The 27,108-nt window shown below is 41.8% G+C and overlaps 1 protein-coding gene across 2 annotated transcripts in view; it reads left to right on the top strand.

Moving 5' to 3' along the window:
* Positions 1-27,108, top strand: part of TRPM7 (transient receptor potential cation channel subfamily M member 7) — an 80,719-nt gene that overhangs the window by 7,884 nt on the left and 45,727 nt on the right. For both annotated transcript variants that reach the window (XM_075273359.1, XM_075273358.1), the window contains exons 2-9: positions 20,011-20,090; positions 23,372-23,410; positions 24,159-24,357; positions 24,505-24,718; positions 24,832-24,956; positions 25,270-25,441; positions 25,570-25,744; positions 25,850-25,973. In XM_075273359.1, coding sequence (XP_075129460.1) covers positions 20,011-20,090; positions 23,372-23,410; positions 24,159-24,357; positions 24,505-24,718; positions 24,832-24,956; positions 25,270-25,441; positions 25,570-25,744; positions 25,850-25,973 — 1,128 coding nt within the window. The remainder of the gene's footprint in view (positions 1-20,010; positions 20,091-23,371; positions 23,411-24,158; positions 24,358-24,504; positions 24,719-24,831; positions 24,957-25,269; positions 25,442-25,569; positions 25,745-25,849; positions 25,974-27,108) is intronic.

Here is a 27,108-nt window from a genome sequence, read left to right as displayed (position 1 = left end):
GGTGACAGCAGGCTTATTAAGGGTTGAAGGCTTTCTTGAAGAGTTGAGTCCTCTTGAAGATTGTGGGGGAAGAGTTCCACAATATGGAGGGTGCATGGGAGAAGTCTTGGATGAGGTTGTATGGTGGATAAAAGCAGGATGAAGAGAGGATTGGAGATTGTGTGGAGGTTGGAAATTAAGTCAGAGATGTATGGAGGAGATTATGGCAGCCTTGTATGTCAGAATTAACATTTTAAATTCTTTTCGCTGGGTGATGGCTAGCTAGTGAAGGAACTGGCAAAGGCGAGAGGCTGGTGCAGAATGAGGAAAGTGGAGGAGTAAATGACCAGCAGAGTTGAGGGTAAACTTGAGGGCAGTGAGAGCATTTGCTGGGAGGCCACAGAAAAGCATGTTGTAGTAATCCAAGTGGGAGATTGAGCATGGACTTTAGTAGTTTTAGGGGTGAGGAAAGAGTGTATATCAGTTGGAGGCGTTGAGGCCTTGGATGTGAGACTTGAAGGATGAGGCAGAATCAAAGGTTACCTCAAGAAAACAGGCTGGTTTTGCTATGAGTTAGCCTAGGCCAAGGGTTTTTGAACGGTATTGGCCCTCCTAAAGATAGAGGGGGAGGTGAGGAGTGTGCAGTGGGAGATGCTAAATGTACAGTTGATGAGGTATGGAGACAGTAAAGATCTAGGAGGTGAACTTCACCTCCATACCGGTTTTCTGACATGCATATATTAGTAAATTCCTGTGTGGTATTTTCCCATCATTTTTATTGCATTGTTTCATTGCTTACATGGATTTCATCTACAAGTTAAGAAAAAGTCCTCCAAACAATTGTATGAAAAATTGTTCTTTGGTTCGTTTGTAGGGCAATCCTGATTAATAAAAGACTGATATCTGTATTAATATCCTCTATACCTATCCCCAGTGTTCTTTAGTGACTGGTGGATATGTGAGGGATTTCTGTCTGGCTTTGTGTGTACATACATATATGTAGAAGCCATATGTTATCTTTATAGCGCATTCTGCTGTACTGTGATATCACATTCTTTGCAAACTGTTGTGTGGAGGAGAGATAATGGGTCTTGAGGCCTTATATGTGATGACTTGGACATGCTTAAACTGCTAGGTTTGTTGGAGCACATTCCTATTTCTTATCTCCCTTGGCTAGATCCCCTTCACAGTTGTAAATGTTGTGCCTTAAAGATGTTACTTGGAGGGCTTTGAAGAGGTTTGACTACACCTTGAAGGCACACATAATGAAGGGTAAAGCTGCCATGGTCCAGAGGTCATTCTGCCATACAAGCATTCTGACCGGTAAGGTTATGTTCACACAATGTTTTTGCAGGCAGATTTTTGACACGAAATCCACCTGCAAAAATGGCTCCCACTTCAATGGGAGCCGCTCATTTTGTTTATCTGGCAGCTAGTAGCAGAAAAAAAGAAGCGACATGACCCATCTTGCGACGGATTCCATGGCTGATTCAGCTGCAGCTCGACATGCGCTCCTGTTTAGGCCCATTCATTCGGACCTAATGAGGAGCGGGATGCCATGACGGAATGCCGATGCAGTGCATCGGCATCCCGTTGCAGCTAGCTGCACCAAAAAAACAGCACGGCAAAATTTTCCACCGTGTGAATTATCCCTAAAGGTCAAGAGGTTGTTTTGATGTAAAGATAAAGAATAAAAAAACAAAACAAATAAGTTTAAAAAAAAAAAAACCCTTTACATTAAAAAACACATAATGTAAATTAAAAAAAAAAAATGAATCAAGATGTTGGGCATCCCCTTGTGTGCATAATTCCCCACTATCCCAAAAATGGCGTTATTTCTCCCATACGGTGAATGCTATAAAATAAAGTATACTGCAATGTCCAAGTTAACGCATTTTGGTCGCCTCACTTTCACTAAAAAAAATAGCAATAAAAAGTAATGAAAGTCATGCATATCAAACATTGGTACCAATAAAAAGTACAACTTGCCCCGCAAATAGTCCATACATCTCATCAACAAAACTGAAAAAAAAAAAAAAGAAATAAAATAGTTATAGGCGCCAGAATATGGTGAACACAGGAAAAATGTTATTGAAGTTTTATTTGTAAAACAATTAAAACCAATATACCATATATACTCGAGCATAAGCTGAATTTTTCAGCACAGTTTTGGGCTGAAAAAGCTCCTCTCGACTTCTTATACTTGAGTCAGCAAAAAACAAAACAAAACACGTATCCCTGTGTCTGAAAGTGCGCAGTCTACTGAATATAGGATCTGCAGTGCTCCTCTTCCGTCAGGAAGGGGTTAATAGGAGCACTGCAGATACCCTATATTCAGCCAGGCTGAATTACAAGTGGGGGGAAAATTTTGGAAATTTTCCAGTAGCTGCTTTATTTCCCCCCCTAGGCTTATACTCGAGTCAATAAGTTTTCCCAGTTTTTTTTGTGGTAAAATTAGGGGCCTCGGCTTATATTTGGGTCGGCTTATACTCGAGTATATACGGTAAATATGGGTTTGCCGTAATTGTAAAGCACCCTGTCCGGAGATGACGTACTGCATTGGCTATAAGACCCAAAGGAACTTCAGTGCCAGATGTACAGTATATAAACTTAGACTGTGCTTCATGGTCAAAGTTCAGGTATTGATTGTAATGATGTGTGTGACATTTATGTGGTTATTACATAAGGTTTACTCATGTTTCAGTGTACTTGCCTTGTGAAAAATAGAGTATATGTTCTTGACAATTGAAAGGTTATTCAGATTATCCACTCAAACCTTATTTACTTGCAGACAGGACGAGAGAAGAAAATAGTGATCCTCATATACTGAATTCAAGGTTTTCAACTAATACTTGTCCTGGCTTAAGCTTGGTATGGCCTACCCCTGTTCTGTCACATCCCACTGACTTCAAAGGGAAGTGAGCTGCAGTGCCGGCATCTGGTAGGGCGTTCTGCTTCCAGCCCTGTCTAGTGTATAGGTACAGGACAGGTGCTGGAGCAGCTCTGTACAGATGGTCAGTGTGGGGGCCAGGTATTTATGGCATGTCCTCAGGCACTGTGGTTTCAGCAGACTTTGCATAACTGAATAGTACGCTTGATTTATAAGACGTATGGGAAAAATTGTCGGTACCCTTCTGTTAAAGAATAAAAAAACCTGAAATTGATAAAAGTTTAATAAAATGTTAATTTACTGAAAATCCACTAATGGAAATCATTCAGATGATAGGTCACCTCCTTAACTTTCCAGCATAGAGAGAGCAGAGCTATAAATGACAGGTTACACTGAACTCTTTCCCACGACAGATCCTCCTTTTCCTATTGCCTAGAGACTGCACAGCATTTTCCATGTGACAGGTTCCCTTTAAAGCTATATACATGCAGTTGTAACCTCCGTTTATGGAGCGTTCTGTACCGCTGCCCCAGACACCATCTAACCTCAATGTAGAGGTTAGATTATCAAACTAGTCTGAATCTCCCAACAGGCATCTAACCTCTGCCTCCAGCTTTATTGGCTTAGATTGTAGAGCCGCTGCTTTTGGCATGTTGATATAGCAGCATTTTCCATCGTGGGAGAAGTACCACTGAAATGGTCAGACAGTACCTGGCATAGTCAGTATAAATGTTCTTTTTATGGCTTTTCTGAATTTACAGTAAGTGGGACGCGGTATCGAGTTGTTGCAGTTGTGAGTCACAGAAAAAGCTGTGACTCATGGTCAGAAGAAATCTCTCCATGTTTTATAAATCCTTTTGGTGTGTCAGAAGATGATGCATATCTGTAGGTTCCTGGGTTTATATACTGATGCTGGAGAGGTCAGATTATTTTACGGAGTGCTGACAATTGTACCATCCTTGACTGTGTCATAATATTAGGCTGGCACCCCAAGCTCAGCCGTTAAGATGCCCATACATATCGGTGGTTTTTGGCCGACTGCTCATGCAGCTGACATCTGTCTTCCCAATAAACAAATGTGGCTTTCGTTTCTGTTCATGCCATGATTTTATCATAAATCCATCATATATTGTAAAAATACATTCTTTGGCTCTGCAGTGTATAGGAGGCTTTATGATGATATATAGTTGTCTACTTGTACGTTGCTTTCCTAAACTAGTGATCGGGCATTGCAGTAGAGCCTGTCAGATAGCACAGAACATGAACTGACGCCAAATGTAAATCTCTGCTGTCCCATATACGTGGGGGGGAATTCGGGCTAGAAAATCTCAACTCAAGCCCAGTCAGGTGGACAGGTCTTTGTATCATAGTGATCTCTACGGTCTGTAGTATATAAGATAAGATAATCCTTTAATAGTCCCACAGTGGGGAAATTTCAGTATGTTACAGCAGCATAGTAATACAGATACAGGATAAAACACAGTAATATATTACAGAAGTAGACACACACATGCTGAGAAGAGAAGATATACTAGGAGTCCATAGCAGCTAAGGAACAGAAGAGAAAGAAGGAAGACTTCATAGTCATGATCATTAGTTCTCTGTGCGGAGTGTCTTTGCTTGGTCGCGGTTGGAAGGAAGGACCTGTGATAGCGCTCCTTCTCACTCTTGGGGTGAAGCAGACGGTCACTTACAGTGCTGCCAAGTCCCATACACGGGGTGGGATTTGTTCTCCCGCATGGAGGTCACCACAGACAGTATCCTTCTCTCACCCACCACCTGTACTGGGTCCAGGGGGCTCCCCAGGACAGAGCTGGGCCTGATATACCTTAAATGATTTACGCCACATAGCTCTAAACCTGCTGTCTTGGTTACCAAAACGCTTCATATTTTCCAGATCCCTACTGCCAATAGATGGGATTTGTAAATGTTGGCTATGCACTCTTATTGACAATAAGAATGAAGATGGTAGTGGTTGTGTGAATAACTCTCTTGTCCTCTGGCTCAGTCCGCTTCTGGATAGCCACTGAGACATGGCAACAGCTGGGGAAGTGGAGATTTGGGTAAATCACATGACTCCATCTTTACAGGCATTGATCTTGGTGGTATTGTGTGTCTCTTTGTGTCTGTTATTAGTGTGGTTTTTTTTATACTTCCACACAGTATGTGACTAGCAACTGATAATATAGTCATGTGTCAACGCTCCTGCCCAAGCTGGCCTCTGCTGCCACCACTAGGGCACGCTGTATCCGACACTGAAGAACGTCCGGATGTAATGTAAACTCCTGACCATTCTTCAGCGTCATGACGCAATGTGCAGCGCTGACTAGAGGAGGCAGCGGAGACCGGCCTGGACAGGTATGCAAATTATTGGCCGCTATCTATTACAATAATGCAATACATAGCGGCCGATTTTTTTTTTTTTTTTTTTTTACAAAAAAAACAAAAACAAAACACCCCTAGTAAGTACAATGAAGCACCACCTGATGCTGTTGCTTCAGGTCGCCTCATTGCAGCCACGGTCCACAAAACACAAGGCTGTGGCCCAGATTTTGCCCACTGGATTTGTGTTTGACACTTGCGCTGTAGAACTTTACTTTTTATTTATTTATTTTTTGGGGTGGGGGGTAGGAAGCCATGAGATTCAGTTTGTCTGAATAATTTTTTATATAACATAAAAACTCTCAAACCAGTTTTAGAGTTTTTATGTTATATGCTGAGCAATGCTAAATCATATCTTGGACTCTTCTAGATGAACATTATTTTCAGTTAAGAAAGGCCGGCACATGAAACCTTGGCACAGGCCCACCGTGGCTAGATTGCAGAATTCAGAATGTTAATTCTGTAAATTCCTGAGGATAAAGATTATCTGCATATTGTTTTACTCCATCGCTCTTGGACTCCTGGGTTTTGTTTGATTTGCCTGCGGAAGCTGGCAGCTGAATTTGACAGTCTCATTCCGCGTGTTGCCTTAGTGATCCATGTAGTAGATATTTATGCTTTTTAATATCATTTTGTACAAATATTCTATATCCCGCTCATAGAATATCAATGCTGCTCCTTGTTTATAAGATTTCCAAAATGTGAAATACATGGTCATAGGAAGGCTATGAAATTAAAAAAAAACAAAACAAAAAAACAAAAAAAAAAAAAAACCTATACTAATTTGTCAAATTGCTTGCCACTCCACATGTCCTATGATCCTGTATCCTTGTGAACAATACCTAAGGCTTAAAGAGCGACTGTCATTTTAGAAAATGACCTGTGTGGATGCTGAGATCCCAACCAATTGTGGGATCAAAGACCAGTGCTGGGCCATCAATGGGCTTCTCAGTGATTCTGCGCCTTTGTTTCTGCAATCGGTAGGGATCTCCACACCCATACCTCCACGGATTAGAAGCACTGAGACAAGCCGTGTGTCCGTTTTGGCTCTGATCGGCTTACATTGACTTCTATAAGGTCATATATTTGCTGCGGCCCAAAGCTGATGAGATCCAAAGGGGCCGCGCACTTGTCTTTGTTTGTGCAATTGGAGGGGATCTTGGCACTTGCGTCCGTCTAAACTTTTGACATGTCACTATGAGATGTTAGAGATGATCTAAACGGAGTGCTAATGCTTAAGCCTTAGGTTTTGTTCAGGCAGTGTTACAGAAGCATAGTGCATGTGAAGTGGTGGGTAGTTTGACAGGTTCTTTCATCAAAACCTATGAAATGTCAGAGGTTTTCTATAAGAACATTTACTTTCTACAGTAAATATTTCCAGTATAGTATTGGTATGCACTTGGCATCCGGGAAACGTTAATGTCGGCACTTACATAGCGTTATGTTTTATCTGCTCATGAATGCTTCTTTGTCCTGCACGCTGGACCTCTGAAAACTAGGCACCTTGCACGGAAGAATGCCCAAAGTGTGCACGAGTTTCGCATATCAGGGGTATGAAGATGTAACCCCTCTAATGCCACAATCTCTAATCCCTAAAAAAACATTTTTTTTTTGTAATGACTTCTTCATGTAAATGTGATGCAAAAGGTTCCTTTTAGGTCATTGGAAAGCCAGTCTTGCACTACTGACAAATCTTTAGGAACAAGTCAAAAGAAAAAAAAAGAAATCTGCCTATGAATCTAGCTTAAAGGTCATATAAGCAGTAGTACGCCTTCAGCTATATTTTCAGAGTGGAGTTGTAATACTTTATTGCCACCAAGATAGATTAAGGCAGCGTGATACTCTACTACTAGTTATTACCAGTCCTGTCCTGTGGTGTGAGGGATGAGCATAACCTTGTCCTTATACTGTACTAGCTATGGACAATGACCAAGTTACTTGTGCTAACAATGTACTTCGTGACCACTAGAGCTACATTTTTTTTCATTTTAGGAAATCGCACAGATCTTCCTATAAGTGTACATACTCTTGAAAGTTTGGGTTTGTAATCTACGAGTTTGGCAGATTCATATTGAAAAGGGTACGTATCTTGCGTGTTTTTTACAGTGAAATGGCATGATTTTTCTATGCAGTTAATGACCACTTGGCTTTTCTCTCGTGAAACATATAAAATATTTTACCGCTCAAACCATGCGGTCAGGAATCACATTGCAAAATTGTGGCAATTCACTGTAAATTGTTAGACTTTCTTTGGCTCTTCAGAAACCCTTGACCTTTATTTCAGGTTGTACTTGGTTTGCTTCATACTGAAGCATTTGGAGAGCAAAGAAGCTCAATAATATCCAAATGCCATAATGCATATAGCCATGGGTTGCCTTCATGTTGAAAATGAAAAAATAGACTTCCTCCAGTAGAAACACAACTTTCCATCTTTGCATCGCCCTGCAATTCTTTTATTGTTTCCCAGAGCCCCTCCCCCTCTCTCGCTTTAAAAATATAACAGAAAACTCCATCTTGATATTTAGACCCCCCCTCCTTTCTCATTCTATGTTTTTTTTCAGTCCCTTTATATTTCAGCACAGCATCACATAGACAGCTAGAACCAGCATCATCTCTGCCTGCTGGGAAGACAGCGTCTTCCCATCTGTATGTTGCTAAATAAACCTGGACAGTAACACTCATATATACAGTCAGGGAAGCTGTGCTGTGTAACAGGAGCCTGTCTAACCATCAGCAGTAATAGTTATGGGAGTTTCTGCTCGCCTCTTACCTGCACTCCATATATTGCGGGTACAGTCATAAACATTGTTAGCATAATTTATTTTTAGTCCATGGCCTTATAAACTTTAAAGGGGTTATGTCACAAATAATATTTATTCTCTTTCCATAAGACTTAGGATAAAAGACTAATTGGTGGTGGTCTGACTGCTGAGACTTCCACTGATTCTAAGAAAGGGGTGGTTTTACTCCTATTGTAAATTCAGCCTGATTCAGCCACTCACTGAATGTAGGTGTGATTCTTTCTGGATGAGATGTACTCCGTTTCCATTCACTTCAATGGGAACAGCACTGATAGCTGAATGTGTTACGTCAACTATTTTCAATGCTCCCACTGAAGTGAATGGGGGCACTGCTGTGTCTCTTCCAGTAACAGGCAGGCTGAAATCATAAAGAAGGCAAAGCATCTCGTTGTCAGGGTTGTCAGCGGTCAGACACCACTGATCAGCTATTTATCCTCAATAAATATATTCTATTATTATAGCCACTTTTAAGACGTTTTTTTTCTCACAATATTGTTACTTTGTAGATATTATATTGAGTTCATAAGTTTCAAATTTGTTCCCAGAATTTGTCACTGCTCCATCTATTTGAAGACTAGTTTGGTTACAAATACATATTCTAACTTTTCATAAAACTGTATTTTATATCTATTTTTTTAATGATTTAATTACTTGTGTGGGCTATTTGTAGAATTTGTGAAAACTTTTTTTTTTTTACTTTTTATTCTACATTTTTAGTTTATTTGTAACCATTTTATAATACTACTAGCCTCTGCCCGCGACTTTGTCTGCATGTTGTTAGCATGTTGTTAGCGTCAATGATCCACCTATATTCAGCAAATTGCTGCCGTTGATGGTTCGCCTGCTCCGGCGGTTCGGCAGTTGTCAAGCTGACCTGCCACTGAACTCATTCCTCGCGCTGTGCCCGTGATTGTTTCGGCATCTCAGCAGCTCGCTGGGACGCCACATAATGAACGTGTTGTTGGCGTCGATAATCCGCCTGCTCTGGCGTTTCGACAGCTGTGAAGCTGACCTGCCGCTAAACTTGTGCCTTGCGCTGTGCCTGTGATTGTTCTGGCATCTCAGCAGCTTGCTGGGATGTGATATAATGAGTGTGTTGTTGGTGCCGATGATCCCCATCAGCTCCGCTTGAGGAGAACTCTGTTGACTTTTGGCTACCTTCATAGCTCTCGTTGTTTTAGAATTTTGCAACAAATTAGGTTTTCTTTTTCCCCGGCATGTTTAAAAGTAGCAAACTGGCAATTTGGATTAAAAGTGCTTTCCCATCCAGTGTTAGCACTGCTTGGAGACAATCAGATAATATGCAAATGTATGTACATAATGGACTGAGGGTTAGCTGAGTGTTTACACAGAGAGATAACAGACCTGGCTTTATTGGAAGCTGAGATAAGCTGCTGCAAGAGCAGTGTAATATAGTATGTGAACATGAATTCGTAACAGTCGTGAAGCCATGTCATTTACCGGGATAAAAAGTAGCTTATGTTTTAATCGAGGCTATCTGTGACAAATTTCATTCAAATCCGTTCAGCGGTTTTTGCGTGATTGAGGAACAAACATCCAAACACACAAACTTTCACATTTATAATATTTATAATAATAATAGATAAAACTTTCACATTAATATTTATTTTATATATATATATATATATATATATATATATTTATAATATTAGTAGGATAGGATTATAATATTAGTAGGATAATATTACTAGGATAGGATGGTTTTGTTATAGCTTGCTATGCTGGAAACTGAGTAGCCATTGGTTGTACTATATTTACTGGTAGTATGGGATATCTGTTCTATTCATTGTTTTAGAAGGCTAACAGAAACCTAACAAATCTGGCATCCGATCTCGGTGCTGTGCTTATGTGTGAATTTTCTTAACTCCCACTATTAGCAGCAGTGAATGGACGCCTGGAATGTGTGTTTTTCCTGGTTGGTTGTTGATTGATAAACTATTACAATTTCCACTGTGATGACTGTAAGATAAGACACTTGATAGCTTGGTATTTGTGCCTCTGAGCTATAGCAGTGCCGTGCTGATGCAGAGCACGAGCAGACCTGTGACTTGTCACATGTACTGCAAGTGGAAAAAATACAGGAACAGACTGGGACGCGTTCACACAGCAGGTGAAATTAACCCAGCCATTTATTTGCTTCACGTAATGGTAGCCATAAACACTGTGGGATTTATTTGTTACCTACTTGTGCACTGGGAGAGTTAGGGAGCCTTCACATGGAGTTTACGCTCCATTCATTCAGACACGTATACACGTGCCAAAGTGCCCGCTGTGAAACATAATCCCATAGACTTCAATGTGTGCCGGTCTTATGCGCGCTATACATTGAAATCAGTGGGAGGCTTTTAAACCCATTGATTTCAATGTGTAGCACGCGTAAGACCGGCACACATTGAAGTCTATGGGATTGTGTTGTACAGCGGGCACTTTGACACGTGTATACGTGTCTAAGCGGAGCGTAAACTCCGTGTGAAGGCTCCCGTAGGCTGAATTCAGAGTTGTTTTTTTGTTTTTTAACCAGGGTTTGATGCGGAGGCCACCTCAAAATCCGACTCCAAAAAATGCCTCCCGCGGCATTCCTCTTCGGACTAGGCCCAAATGAGTGTGTCTAGTTGAGAGGGAGTCTCACGCCGCGGTGGATTCAGCCGCTGCTTCTGCGTCAAGATAGGGCAGCTCGCTTCTTTTTTGTGCGAGTGGGGGAAAAAAAGCTAGCAGAAATAAGAAGTAAACGTCTCCCATTGAAATCAATGGGAGGCGTCTTTTGGAGCCGGATTCTGAGGTGGCCTCCGCGTCAAACTCCGGTACAAAAAAGTCAGTGTGAACTTAGCCATAGATGTGTGTGTGTACTGCACAGATCTAGTAGCAGAAGGATCCTTCTATGTAGTATTATGCTGATGAAAGGTTTTGCTGTAGGTTGGAGGTCACGTCTTTATTATACTTACATTTAAAACTTGTAATAAAGTTCATCTATGTATCTGCATGAAACCTAGACCATAAAGTAAATGGTTGGCCAGTGTTCAGCATGGTATAGGGACCCGTTATATAAAGCAGCAGCATGTGAGAAGAGCCGTTGATTTCCTGCACACGTGTGAACAGGTCCTGAGGTACCCCAAAAGGTGCTCTCATAGGTACACATTGTTTTTCTTACCTGGAGGTGCAGATGCTGGGGAAATGGTCCTGGTTGAGACCCACGTCCCTTTTTTTTTTTTTTTTTTTTTTTTTTTTTTTTTTTTTAATTCAGGGCAAGAGAAGCTTCTCCAGGCTGTCTGAACACCTGTCCTGCGGAGACTGGCAGGGAACAGACAAGTAGGCGTTCCAAGCAGGTTTGGGGTAGACTTCAGTAGTATGATGTCCATCGTACTACTCATCTGTCCATCATCTGGTTTCTGGCTGAAGGGTCAGAAGAGCCCTTTCCTCAGCAGATAATGGAGGGAATTAAAGTCGAGGAGCCGGTACCACCACTTTATATGCAAGTCTGCCTGCTGTTCAGGGACTTGTTGGGTTTGTGGTTCAACAACACAGATATTTTCCAGTCCATAATAATATTATATCTCTCATCAGAATGTAGTGGAATAAGCCAGACCACAAGGGGTTTATCCCCATGGAAGTCAAGCCCATTTGAGACTTTTGCTTCCTAAGGCTCTGTGACAAAAATTGTTGTGGTTATATCTAGAGCCTCAAAAAATAAACTAGCCACATCTCTTTGAAGATATGCCAAAACTTAAGAACCTGCTTGAAAAAAACCCCAAACAAACAAAAAAACCCATAACATAATGTCTCCCTGTACTGCCAGTACCCTTATGGCTTGGTTAGTTGAATTGGAGAATCCGTTAAGAGGTGGGCCCCTAGATAGCAAATTCTTTGAGCCCTCCATACCATCTGCAAAGCAGCTGATTTCCCAGTTAAAGGGGTATTCCCAGCTCGCATACTCACCAGTCTTCACGGCTGTAAAATCTTCTTTCTTCCTGGTTTCTGACATCATTTGGTGGGCGGGATTTCACATGCAACCTGCCATTTAGCTCCACCCCCAATTAGTGTGTAGCTCCGCCCACCCATATTGGACTATGAAGTACAGGCAGCAGCAACTCCATTCTGTGTTACATACAGAGACTGCCTGTCTCTGCCATAATGAACACAATTGAATTAGCTAGCCTGATAACTGGGAGAACAGAAGAAATGAAAGCAGCTCCTCTCCCCTATCTGAAAGCAGGGATCTAGGTCACATGGTGTAGACACAGGAATAGCTAGAAACACAGGCTCGTTCCCCTGCACTTAGCCTCTCCTCCCCCCTGAGAGCAGCAGATACATCACTTGACTTTTGAGCAGATAAGTCCAAGGGCTGTGTCAACATTGAATTGAATAAAGTAAGATGGTGGACAAACAAAGCAGTTTTGCTGAAGCAATGTATTTAGGAAAAGTCTTACATCCACATTAACCAGCAGTATAGATAGTGTTAGAGTTAACTACCATCTTGTGTCTTTAATCAGTTCTCCAGGCCTAAAAGAAAGATGGCTGCAGTCCATCTAGGCCTGTTAACTAATTATCTACTTAGGACCTCTACAACATACGGAGGGATCCCTATGTCCCTATAAATAGGATCCTTGTGATGGGACAACCCCTTTAACACATTAGTGAATGCTGTAAGACACTTAGCATTCTCCATGGCCTTGCTTAATTCTACCAGATGGGCCATGAGCAGGTGGATTCCCTAGTTCTTCCTCAGGCTGCCCACCTGGGTCCTTTAGGGCGATACAAAAGGGGGAAGGATTAGAGATCCAGAGAGAGGATAATTTGGTACAATGACTGCTACAGTCCACAATATTCTATGAAAGTCACTGGAAAAATGCATCAATCCTGTCCAAGATAAAAAGGAACCTATCATATGAAAATGTAGACTTCTCTGCAGGCAGCATGTCACAGAGCAGGCGAAGCGGAGTAGAGTGATATAATTATCCTCATCTGAAAAAGTGTCATTGCTTGTCCTGAGAAGTCAACCAAAAGCTTTCACAAGGGAAGGTACCTGGACATAAGCTATCCTTGCAGCTCATCATTGGGTAAAGTTGCTGACAGATAACAGGTCTGTGGTATTATCATTGTGGTGGTGGAGGGTGACGTGGTGCGCACATCATTGGTGCGGCCTTGTTGTAACCTGCATAGCACAAACTCTTATTATACCGTACTGTTCACAATATTTAGTGCACTTGTCTACACTCATGGACAGAAGAGACACTAAATATACAGCTACGGGTTATGCAGAGCAGGTAGGATATTTTTGTAAAATTTATTATACGGGTTTTGGGTGCAAAATATTTAGAACATTACATTATACTAGTGCCACCATATTTTGTAGTATTTTACAGATGATAAAGCTCCCTGCTGTCTTATTTGGGTTAGTCCTTTTCTGGGTTTATCAGTAACTGCTTGCATCTCCTTGCCTATTATATCTTCATCCGTGCTTGATCTATTTGAGACCGCAGTTTACAGGTTTTTCTTTTCCACAAGTGTCATCTAAGTGTAGGAAGCTTCCTAAGAAAGCACACAGGGAAATGTGTATACTCCTCTTCAAGTTGTCTCCCTTAGGTGTGTGTGTGTGTGTGTATATATATATATATATATATATATATATATATATATATATATATATATATATATATATATATATATATATATATATATATATATATATAATTTTTTTTTTAAATGTAGATTGTGAGCCCCACATAGAGCTCACAATGTACATTTTTCCCTATCAGTATGTCTTTTTGGAATATGGGATGGAAATCCACGCAAACACAGGGCGAACATACAAACTCCTTGCAGATGGTTTTTGCCTTTGGTGGGATTTGAACACCAGGACTTCTGCAGCCTTGCAGCGCTGAAGTCCTGGGTTTGAATCCCGCCAGGAACAACATCTGCAAGGAGTTTGTATGTTCTCCCCATGTTTGTTTGGATTTCCTCCCATTCTACAAAGACAGTGACAGGTAAAAAAAAAAAAAAATGTACGTGGGGCCACACGGTGGCTCAGTGGTTAGCACTGCAGCCTTGCAGCGCTGTGCTAAGTACGTGGGGCCACATGGTGGCTCAGTGTTTTGTTTTGTTTTTACCTGTCAGTATGTCTTTGTAGAATGGGAGGAAATCCAAACAAACATGGGGAGAACATACAAACTCCTTGCAGGTGTTGTTCCTGGTGGGATTCAAACCCAGGACTCCAGCGCTGCAAGGCTGCAGTGCTACCCACTGAGCCACCGTGTTGCCCCAGGTTTAGAGATGTTGCGCCTTACACAGCAGTCATCCAAACATTAGTGCAGCTGACAGCTATTCCTCATACATGTGCACACCATGTATACTGTTAGTAAGCTGCAGCCAGGCACCTCTTATCTCCTTTGAAGGGAATGTGCCACCAGAAAATAATTATATGTGTATGTATGTATTTTTTTTTTTTAAATTAAGTTTTATGTTTTTAAGAATTTTTGGTGATTTTTTTTTTCTTTTCCATGTGTTATCCATGATAGAAAAAATTCCTACAAATCCTGCAGTTTTGACGCTGGCCGCTAAGTCAAATAATATGCCGACACTTCCTTTTTTCTGTAGGAGATTTCTTTTGTAGCAGCCACCTTGCTTATCAGCGCACTGACAGCTATCATATATATGTGGAATCCGCCAGTCATAATAGGTGATGTCACATCTTATCTACTCTTCCTCTGTGTGATGACCTGTGCAGAGCTCAGAGAGCTTATCTAGAAAACTCTTCTATAGAAGCAATAGGGTCTGATGAGTTGTGTCTATGGTTCATCGTCCATCTCCAGGAAACAGAAAGTCACACATACTTTTTTTTTTTTTAAAGTTACATAAACGTTATTTAAACAATGTTATTTTGAGCCAAAGCCAAGAATGGCTTCAAGGGGAGTAAGTACATAGGATGCTCTTCTTCTTCTCAATCCACTCCTGACTAAAAAGAAAATGGCAAAATCTGCAACAAAAAGCAGTTTTTCTGAAAGATAGGTCCTCAGCCATATGATGGTTGGCCACTTTCAGACCAATATAGAGACAAATGTTAAAGGGGTTGTCCCATCACAAGGATCCTATCTATACTGCTTGTTAATGTGGATGTAAGACTTTTCCTAAATACACTGCTTCAGCAAAACTGCTTTGTTTGTCCACTATCTTACTTTATTCAATTCTTTGTGGCCACAGCCCTGACTTAGCTGCTCATGAGTCAAGTGATGTATCTGCTGCTCTCAGGGGGAGGGAGGAGGGGCTAAGTGCAGGGAGCCAGCCTGTGTATCTAGCTATTCCTGTGTCTACACCATGTGACCTAGGTTCCTGTTAGCAGATAGGGGAGAGGAGCTGCTTTCATTTCTTCTGTTCTCCCAGTTATCCGGCTAGCTAATTCAATTGTGTTCATTATGGCAGAGACAGGCAGTCTCTGTATGTAACACAGAATGGAGTTGCTGCTGCCTGTACTTCATAGTCCAATATGGGTGGGCGGAGCTACACATGAATTTGGGGCGGAGCTAAACGGCAGGTTGCATGTGAAATCCCGCCCACCAAATGATGCAAGAAACCAGGAAGAAAGAAGATTTTACAGCAGTAAAGACTGATGAGTATGTGAGGTGGGAATACCCCTTTAATGTTTATATAATAAAAGGTTGATACATAAAGCAAATTGGAAATTTGTCCAATTAATCGTCTTTTAAAGATCTCTGCTTGCTGTCATTCATTCTGCCTAGTTTTAGTGGATAAACTTTTGTCCAGGGTCGTGTGGTGTGCAGTCCAGGGTCGTGTGGTGTGCAGTCCAGGGTCGTGTGGTGTGCAGTCCAGTCCAGGGTCGTGTGGTGTGCAGTCCAGTCCAGGGTCGTGTGGTGTGCAGTCCAGTCCAGGGTCGTGTGGTGTGCAGTCCAGTCCAGGGTCGTGTGGTGTGCAGTCCAGTCCAGGGTCGTGTGGTGTGCAGTCCAGTCCAGGGTCGTGTGGTGTGCAGTCCAGTCCAGGGTCGTGTGGTGTGCAGTCCAGTCAAGGGTCGTGTGGTGTGCAGTCCAGTCCAGGGTCGTGTGGTGTGCAGTCCAGTCCAGGGTCGTGTGGTGTGCAGTCCAGTCCAGGGTCGTGTGGTGTGCAGTCCAGTCCAGGGTCGTGTGGTGTGCAGTCCAGTCCAGGGTCGTGTGGTGTGCAGTCCAGTCCAGGGTCGTGTGGTGTGCAGTCCAGTCCAGGGTCGTGTGGTGTGCAGTCCAGTCCAGGGTCGTGTGGTGTGCAGTCCAGTCCAGGGTCATGGTGCACTGCTCATTATAGTCACAGCACAGTAATCAGACATCTGCCTGGTAACTAGCAGCACCTGTATGTCCATCACATGACCACAGACCATAAATCACATGACCATGGACTGAGTTCTATCCACTAGAAGTAACATATTGAATGACAGCAAGCCGAGATCTAGAAAATAGAGTAGTCTTTTAAATCACTTTATTTCATAACCCTTTGTATTGATGATTGTGTGATCAGTGTTTGAGCGTGGTGGTGACCGTACAGCACAGGTAGATGTGTAGTATAGATAGAGACTATAGATAATGTCATCCTATTTACATCTTTAATGTCATGCTATTGGTGTCACATTCAGCGCTTTTCGTGAGGATTGCTGTTTAAGTACCCCGGCTCTTCCTAACACTTCATTTTCTTGTAAAGTACAGCCCTGTGGTGTAACATTAAGACATCGAACCTGTCATGAATGCTTAAACATTGTAATTTTCTGTAAATTCACAACAATTTTGTAATGATACAGATTTCCTAAAATTACACCTTATCGCTTATAGCCGCTTATTACTTAGCTAATGATTTCTGTTTGCAGGGATTTCTCTTTTCTTTTGCTGCCTCTGCATTCTTTCTGTATAACTCTATAGGGGATCATTTCCTAGGTCTTTACATGGCTGTATAGTTGAAATACCGTTTTTAAACCTGCAAATCACATACTGAAATAATAGGCATGCTATGTTAGTGGTCAGATAACATCCGTATAGTCCCTATGGATATTAATGGAGCTAAATGAAAAAATTAATATGCTACCTCGTTTTATAAGGCTGCATTTACACATTTTTATTTATTTTTTTCTTTTAAGGGACGAACTGCATGCAGTTGTTAATGGGTTTGCTATGCCAGTAAGGCTTGGTTCACACATCAGTATGCCATCTGTCCGTTTGAATTCAGTTTGAGACTTTAAAACGGACTGATGCACATACTGATTGTATACTGACACCTTTTTATGCTGATAGCAAACGCTGTCCGTCCCCTAGAGGACAGATAAGGGGATTAAAAGTAGAAAATTGTAAACTGAGTAGCGATAAGGACATTTATTATAATTGTATTGGACAGAAGGGAGAAGTATAAGGGATTCCTATATATTTGTATATGTGGTGTAGGCAGTCTAACCTAATACCACGTCCTACCACCAAGGACGTGGGAAGTGCAGTTTTCACTGCAGCTTTCATCTTTCCTTAGAAAAACCTCCTGATGAGCTAGAATATCAGCTAGTGAAATACGTATAGAGGGTATTAGGAAATAGTTTTCTCTCCATATAATAGTTCAGGGACTTACAATACATCTAAATTGAACCAGAGGATAGATAGGACTTCTGCTTAACCATTGTATACTGGCTATATCATTACCTGGTCAGACCTCTGAGCACTGTTGGGAGCTAATGCTGCATATTATCTCTTGCTCCTCCAAGTCCTGCTGAGCCAATGGAATACTTATCTATTTTTTCCTGCCGAATGGAAAGATAAAGGGGAGAGTTTCACTTTATCAAAGAGATAGAAGCCATATCTACCTAATCTCTTTATTGGTTAGTGAATCTCCCTATTGGAATATTTTATGCTATAATGGGCACAATTTTAATATATTAAAAAATGTTATGTTTTATTTCTACTCCCTCAGCTGTATATACAAAATATTTTGAGTAGAATACCAGTCAGTGAATTGAAAATGGATACCATGTGTGAACATTCTGCGCGGCTAGCTACGACGGAATGCCGATGTAGTGCACTCATCACTCATCACTCATCCTGTCTCAGCATACCGCTCTGGATTAGACCTGAAAGGGTCTGATAAGGAGGTAGTCTTGCTGAGTCAGCCACGGAATCCGCACCAAGATAGGTTACCTTGCTAATAGCTAGTGGAAAAAAGAATCGAGTGGCTCCCATTGAAGTCAATGGGAGCCATTTTGAGGCAGATTCCACATCAAAATCCGCTACCAAAATGAACATGCCCTAACCTTACTGCAGTTAAAGGGGCTCTATCACTAGGAAAAGTCATTTTTAACTAATCACATCCTTGCATAGCCTTTAGAAAGTCTATTCCACACCTACCTTTAGTATGTAGATTGCCTCAGTGGTTTCTGAATAAGTCAGTTTTTATTCATATGCTAATTAGACTGTTGCACGATGCATCGTGCACACCTCTCCTGTTGTTTTCTATGAGAGGCTGCTGATGATGATGATGATGACTCAGCTTCCTCTTTGCCTCACACACATAGAAGATGATAGAAGAGAGGAGGCTGCTGGGAACTTCCTGTGCCGGTTGGAAGCTCATTAGCATATGAATAAAAACGGACTTATTCAGAAACCACTGAGGCAATCTACATACTAAAGGTAGGTGTGGAATAGACTTTCTTTTTTTTTTTTTTAAATGTAGATTGTGAGCCCCACATAGAGCTCACAATGTACATTTTTCCCTATCTGTATGTCTTTGGAATATGGGATGGAAATCCATGCAAACACGGGGAGAACATACAAACTCCTTGCAGATGGTTTTCTGCCCTTGGCGGGATTTGAACACCAGGACTCCAGCGCTGCAAGGCTGCAGTGCTAACCACTGAGCCACCGTGTGGCCCCTGAAATAGACTTTCTAAAGGCTATGCAAGGTTGTGATTAGTTAAAAATGACTTTTCCCAGTGATAGAGCCCCTTTAAACACTGCATACAGGTCTTTAGTAACTAGAACTCTGTGTAAACACAGAGTATTCATAACCCTTGAACTTTTTCACATTTTGTCACCTGACAACCATAAACTTAAATGTGTATTGAGATTTTAGATGATAGACCAACACAAAGTAGCAAATAATTGTGAAGTGGAAGGTAAATGATTTTTTTTTTTTTTTTTTTTTTATATTCAAATAAAATCTGAACAGTGTGACCTGCAAAAGTATTCAGCCCTCTATATCAATACTTTGTAGAGCCACCTTTTGCCACATTTGCAGCTGCCAGTTTTTTGGGGTCTGTGTCTACCAGCTTTGCACATCTAAAGACTGAGATGTTTGCCCATTCTTCTTTGTAAAATATCTCAAGCTCAGTCATATTGGATGGAGAGCGTCTGTGATCAGCAATTGTCATGTCTTGCCACAGACGCCCAATGGGATTTAGGTCTGGACTTTGGGCCATTCTAACACATTAACCTAAACCTTTCCACTGCATACTGACTGTATATTTAGGGTCATTGTCTTGCTGGGCGGTGAATTTCTTTCCCAGTTTCAAGTCTTTTGCAGCCTACAACAGGTTTTCTTCCAGGATTGCGCTGTATTTAGCTCCATTCATTTTCCCATCAACTCTGACCAGCTTCCTTGTCCCTGCTGAATAAAAGTCTCCCCACAACCTGATTCTGCCACCACCATGTTTCACAGTGGTACTGTATGTCACAACGTGATTGCTCTATACAGAGCAGTTCCAAGTGTCCCACACAAGGAGAGGGACACTTGGTGTTGGGGTATTGCTAGATTACACCCTATAATAGGCATGGCTGTTCCTGAACTGGTGGTTCATTGCTATAAAAGGTTGCTGCCTTTGGTAATTCTGCAGTAAAGGTGCCGTATCTGAGGTGTTTTTTTTTTTTTGTTTTTTTTTTGTAAATGGTGCTGTAAATGGTTAAATCTAATTCCATGTCTTTTTATTCTGCATTTCAGTCCCAGAAATCTTGGATCGAAAATACTTTCACCAAGAGGGAATGTATCTATATAATTCCAAGTTCGAAGGACCCACACAGGTAATGGGTGACAGTTTTGTTCTTTTGTCTCCTTAATATTTTGTGGCCCTGACTTTTCAGGCATTCACCGTGTTATTTAACAATATTCAGACATACATGTATGAGATGTTTCAGTACAGCTCCTTGTGGCCCTAATAGAGTTAGTGTAGTATTCTGCACTGGGTGTGCCCAAACATTAAATACTGCACTAAACTTGTAAAGGTGGCCTTGCATGTTAGGGCTCCATTCAGATTACATTTCTTTTTACATCTGTTTTGCAGATCTGTTTAGCAAAGGCAGAAACTGATGACCATTCATTTACATAGAAATTAGTTTTTAAAAAAAATAAAAAATTTTTTTGGACAGACACAAAAATGCAGCATAGTATACTTTTGTATCCATGCAAAAAAATATTCAGAAACGGATGATTATGATTTTTTTTTTTTTAATAACAATGATCACTATGCAACTGCTTTTCTTTAGAAGCTCTTTTACACACTCTCACTTGACTTGTCTGGACCATGCATGTGCTCTGTGGGCAGAGGTGGCCAGCTTATCTTCTCTGAAGCCTGGTTCACATCTGCATTGGGCTTTTTGTTTGGGAAGTCTGATGGGGCTCCCCGAACGGAAACCTATACACATTAAAAAGCGGTTACCTAAAGAAACTACACGGACCCCATTGGCTATAATGGGGTTTGTGTGGTTTACACTTACCATATTTTTCGGACTATAAGATGCACTTTTTTCCCCCAAAATTTGGGGGGAAAAGAAGGGTGCGTCTTATAGTCCGAATGTGGCGCCTGGCATCTGCTGTAATAGAGAGGCGGATGTCGGCATGGGATAGACGCCGGGGCCTGAGACATCGCTGCGCTCCTCTGCCCTGCATGAAGCCAGCAGGGGCGATGCTATTCCGCTCCTCCGTCCCCCCCGCCGCTGGCTTCATGCAGGGCAGGGCAGCGATGTCTTGCCCCGGCACCTGTGCCAGCGTCTATCCCTCGCCGGCATCCGCCTCTCTAGTACAGCGGATGCCGGGTCTGTAGTCTGTATTGGCGGCCCCTTCTCCCCCGGGGCCGGTCCCCACCGGCCCCGTACCTGTGAAGTTGCAGGCCGGCTCCTGTGTGGCGATATCGCAAGAGCCGACCTGTTCGGGTGACAGCCGGGAGCCTAATGAGGCTTCCAGGCCTGTCACTGCTGTATTAGTATTGCGGCTGGGTCTATGACCAGCCGTAATACTAATATACAGAATGTTCCATAGACGGCAATACAGTTGTATTGCCGTCTATGGGACTTGCAATCAAGTGACCGTAGGTTCAAGCCCCCGGGGGGGGAATAAAATAGTTAAAAAAAAAAAGCTTTAAAAATATGAAATAAATAAAAGTTCTAAATCACCTCCTGTCCCTAGAATATATATAAAAGTAGAAAATCATATATCATAAACCACTGGGTTTTTTTTTTCAATACAAGGTGATCTAAGCAATAGATATTCCCCAAAATGGTATAACTAAAAAGTACATCTGGCCCCGCAAAAAAAAAAAACCACTATGCATTCCCGTACAGCTGCAGGGTCACCTGTCAATGTGGCCTTGCAGCTGTTGCAAAACTACAACTCCCATATATTAAATATTTTACCATTTTTTTGCTTCAAAATTTTTTTTCCCTATTTTCCTCCTCTAAAACCTAGGTGCGTCTTATAGTCCGAAAAATACGAGTTTCCGCACAAATCATGTGCAGAGAAAAGTGCTACTTGCAGGACTTTTCTCTCTGCATGTTTAATGCGGAAACCACACGGACCCCATTATAGTCAATGGGGTCTGCGGGTTTCCAGGTAACCGCTAGTGCATAGTTTTTCATTTGGGGGTCCGGAAAGCCGAACACAATGTGAACTGGGCCTGAGAACGAAGTGGAAGACATTTGTAAAAATGATGATTTTAGTTATATGCTTCACTTTGTGATGATTGCTAGTGGGCTAGTTAGAGGATAGTATAGTTGAAGAGCTGAGAAAATGCCACTGACTAGAACACACATCCCACAATTAGACCACTAAAAATCCAAAAATAAGCCTCTAATACCAATTAAGTATTTCCTGGGGCTCAGAATGTGTAGGGGTCAGGGTCACAAACTACACAGTGTGTACACACACACACACACACACACACACACACACACACACACACACACACACACACACACACACACACACTGGTCTACTGCAAATTCAGTATGTATGCATACATCATCGCTTCTCACACAATACATGTACATATACAGGCAGCCTGTAGTCCACACAATCAGCTCTGCTACTGCGTACACACAGCACTGCTCCACTTATTATATTTCTGCATCTTCATACAAACAGACTGCTCTACCATTCACACTGTAACATACACATTGTCTGCCATACATAAATACACAGCCTGCTATATGAAGGCTGTGTATTCACCACCCTATACATAAAAATTTGGTGATTCCCTCAAGGAGTCTGTCACATGAACAGCATAGTAACACAGCTGACTATATTGGGGTCACCTGAATGGGTTGGCTACTGATAACTTTACTTTCAGCTAGGCAGTCCTCTGCTGCACGGTGTCATGTCTGGCAGAGCACGACTGGCCACTTCACAGTACAGTAGCTGAAAGCATGGATATATTTGGAACCAGGCAAGCCACAGAAAAAATAACAGAAATGACTTCTGTACAGCTGAGCCAGTCTATGGGTGTACTTAAAAAGTCAGTGGACATGATGGATCCTCCCTGAGCCAGAACAGGATGTTTCTGTATTTTTGTCCCGGTCTGTGTTTAATGGAATAAATGCAGACATAGTGGGGGCTTTTTTTTTTTCAATGAGTGGTGAGAAAGGTGTGACGTTTTCTACAGAGAATTATTGAGTTGTAAAGTAGCTGTTTGGAAATTGTACAAAATATGAAAAGATCACTGATAAAATAGTCTTATTTTAAGACTTTAACTTGGAGACCCCTTTAAAAGTTCAGCTGCCTTAGTCTTGGCTTCCCTAGAAAAACACTGTTTCTTTCCCTAGGGTATGTAATGACCAGTTAGGCTTTTTCCTGGCAGCTGATGTTGCCGGATAAATGTAATGTTACATGAAGACCATTTATATGAACGTCTGTTCATGTAAGACAAGTGCAACTTGAGTCTGCCAGAAGCAAAGTCAATTGTTTAAAGGGGAAGTCTGATAGGGCATATGGGCAGGACTGTGTCGGAGCAGTGGGTTTACAATGAATAGGTCCTGGACTGTCACTATTTAAGCGGCAACCGTTTATTAAATCCAAATTTCTTTCTTTCCAGATGCCTTCCAGGATGCCAGATCTGCCAGCAGCTTGTGAGGTGTGTAGTACTGTCTGATGGGAGTTGCTTACACCAGCCTTTGAATTGTCTCTTGTGCATTTTGGTTAGGTATCTTCTGCATGTAGGAGACCTAGCTATTTAATATTCTCCTGATACAACACGTTGGCCAGTGATTTTGTAACATACAGGTATTTGTCAAACTGAAGTAATACGGAGACTTTGCAATTTGTTTGGAACTTTTTCAGGATTAGAAAATTGTTGCCCTCTGTACGGACAGCAGTGGTCTACGAATCAAGAGACTTTTCAGACTATATTCACACAGCTGATTTTATCATGTGTGAAAAAAAATATGCAGCTGATCCTCAGATTTGTCATGGATTTTTAGTCTGCTATACCATGAATCCACATGTGAATTAGTCCCATCCAGGGGCCTATATCGGTGTATGTGGCCGGGGCCTATATCGGTGTATGTGGCCGGGGCCTATATCGGTGTATGTGGCCGGGGCCTATATCGGTGTATGTGGCCGGGGCCTATATCGGTGTATGTGGCCGGGGCCTATATCGGTGTATGTGGCCGGGGCCTATATCGGTGTATGTGGCCGGGGCCTATATCGGTGTATGTGGCCGGGGCCTATATCGGTGTATGTGGCCGGGGCCTATATCGGTGTATGTGGCCGGGGCCTATATCAGTGTATGTGGCCGGGGCCTATATCGGTGTATGTGGCCAATTTGTAATGTAGAATACTTATGCCTTGTAGAGGTAAAACATTTTTTCACCCTCCCGTAGATGCTGCTGTGGCCGCCTGGTCAGACAACATGCTTGCTTCACCGCCAGTGTCGCTATGAAGTACTCCGATTTGAAACTAGGTGAAAATTTCACAGAGGAACTAGAAGAATGGGCTGTGGAAAAACACACAGAGGAGAGCCCAACAGATGCATATGGTGTTATCAATTTTCAAGGTGGATCACATTCCTACAGAGCAAAGGTACCCAGAATAAGTTACATTATAGTACACTCCATCACTATAACATGTTTGTCCTACCTTTAGAAACTTGAATGTACATACGTTGGTTTATTATAATATATATTAAAGGTACAGTACAAAATATTAAAATGTCCATAAATGTCTTAGTATGCCAGGTTGTCTTATGACACAAAGCCAGAAACCGTTCTGCAGCTGATGCTAAAAGAATGGCAGATGGAATTGCCAAAACTTGTCATCTCTGTGCATGGAGGGGTGCAGAAGTTTGAGCTTCATCCACGCATCAAACAACTAATTTGTAAAGGACTCATTAAAGCTGCTGTCACAACCGGAGCCTGGATTGTCACTGGGGGGGTAAATGCTGGTAAGTGGTGGCAGAGTATGTATGGCCAGTTTCCAAAGCTCCAATTCTTCATCTTCATTCTTTTCCTATTTCCTTTTATTCTACATCTTAATTCTTTTCCTTTTCCGACTTAGGTGTGGCAAAACATGTTGGGGATGCTCTTAAAGAGCACGCGTCAAGATCATCCCGGAAGATTTGCACTATTGGAATAGCACCATGGGGAGTCATTGAAAACCGTAACGATCTGGTTGGAAGAGATGTAAGTAATTTTGCCAGGAAAAAAACACGAGAATGTGGGTCTTGTGTACCCGTGAATGAAACGACATTTGTATGCTGCTATACTCTTAGTGGGACTGCTGAAGAGAAGTTATGTACAGAGATCAGCTGTTTTCTGCAGTCCAGTCACACATTCAAAGCAGCAGCGCACATTCAAACAGGGGGTACATGAGACCCATTTTGTCATTATTGGTGGGACCCTTAGCAATCACTTCTTTCCTATCATGTGGATTGATAGTAAGTTTTCTACATGAAAATGCACCTTTAATCCTAAATTGCTGCTTTATTTTACCTAGGTCATTGCACCATATCAAACTTTGCTGAATCCTCTGAGTAAACTCAATGTTCTCAACAATCTGCATTCTCATTTCATCTTGGTGGACGATGGTACTGTTGGAAAGCATGGTGCAGAAGTCAACTTACGGAGAGAGCTGGAGAAAACTATAAGCTTACAGCGCATTCATGCCCGTATGTTTTAGTTGACTTTTATAGTCGTCATTCTTTAGACAAATTTTATAGTTATTGGCAAGCACACTACATATTCCTCCATTCCGTTTATAGAATCCTCTTTGTAGTAGTGTAACTTTATGTTTCAGGCATTGGCCAAGGGGTTCCTGTAGTGGCCCTGATATTTGAAGGTGGTCCAAATGTGATCCTTACAGTGTTGGAATACCTGCAAGAAAACCCTCCTGTCCCAGTTGTTGTATGTGAAGGAACAGGCAGAGCTGCTGATGTATTGGCTTATGTGCACAAGCAAACTGAGGAAGGCGGGTATGACATTAATGATTCATGAGGGAGGTTAGAGATAAAAGTATTCGTTACACGGGAATAACTTTTTTGTTTTGTTTTTATCTTTTGTTTTTCTCTTTCTTAAAGGAATCTTCCTGAAGGAGCAGAGTCTGAAATCATTTCAACCATTAAAAAAACATTCAACTTCAGCCAGTCTGAGGCCGTCCATCTCTTCCAAATTGTTATGGAGTGTATGAAAAGCAAGGAACTTGTAAGTTGCAGGTTTTAATTTATACTTAAAGGGTTTGTCCAGTTGCAGACATATATTGAGGCAAATATTATTGTTTCTATAATAAAAAGTTACACAAATTTGCAATAAACTTCCTGTATCAATTTCTCAGGTTTCTAGATCTCTGCTTGCTGTCATTCATTCTGCTTACTGCCAGTGGATAAAAATCAGTTTTTGGTTGAGATGTACAGCCCATGGTCATGAGGAATTGATATAGAAAATGTATAACTTTATATTATACAAACCATAACACTTATCTCTCAATATTGGTCTGAAAGTGGCCAACCCATTACATTATCATGCATTTGGGTGTATGTATATAAAAAAAGTAGAAGGGAGAAAACAAAAGCTCTGGTCCATAGTAGGTCTGTTGCTGTTTTTGGAAGAAAGTAGGCATTCTAAGGGCTAGTTCACACGGGGCAAGAGGGGGCAGATTTTGGCACGGAATCCTCTTCAAAATCCGCCCCCTCACAATAGAGGTCTATGTAGACTGCTAGCGTTCTTTTTTCCACTAGTGGTTTGTTCCTGCTAGCGGAAAAAAGAAGCGAGCTGCCCTTTCTTCAGGCAGATTCCGCGGCTGACTCAGCCGCGGCGTCCGCCTCGTGACAGCACCGTCTGAACTAGGCCCATACATTTGGGCCTAATCCGGAGTGGAAAGCCGTGATGGGATGCCGTGCACTGCAACCCGTCGCGGCAGCCGTGACGTAATCTGCCCTTGCGAAATCACGGTGTGAACTAGCCCTTATTCTAGTGTATAAAATGACAGAAACCATTCACACCATCTAGAGACATTGCTGATGTAATTTTCCAATTTACATTGCAGAAATGAGAGCTTTAATCTGTAATCCGTTATTGTGGACATATTACATAATATGGGGTTATTCGGCCATCCCGAGGCTGTAAAACAATTTTCTGATTTGTTGCTTCAGTTAACAGTGCAAAGCTGTCATTTTCCTATATTATAGGAGGAGATGGAAAAATATATATATATAAATTTTTGGAAATATAAGAAAAAAAACAATGTTAGGTGGTTTCTGTGATTGGCAGCTTTTTTTTCCCCTCTGGTTAGCACTAAAGAGTAAAATTGCCTGCATCCTCCTCTATGGGAGCCTACTTT

Source organism: Leptodactylus fuscus, chromosome 5 (genome assembly GCF_031893055.1).
Source record: "Leptodactylus fuscus isolate aLepFus1 chromosome 5, aLepFus1.hap2, whole genome shotgun sequence".
Lineage (NCBI taxonomy): Eukaryota > Metazoa > Chordata > Amphibia > Anura > Leptodactylidae > Leptodactylus > Leptodactylus fuscus.
This window is presented reverse-complemented; position numbering and strand designations above follow the sequence as displayed.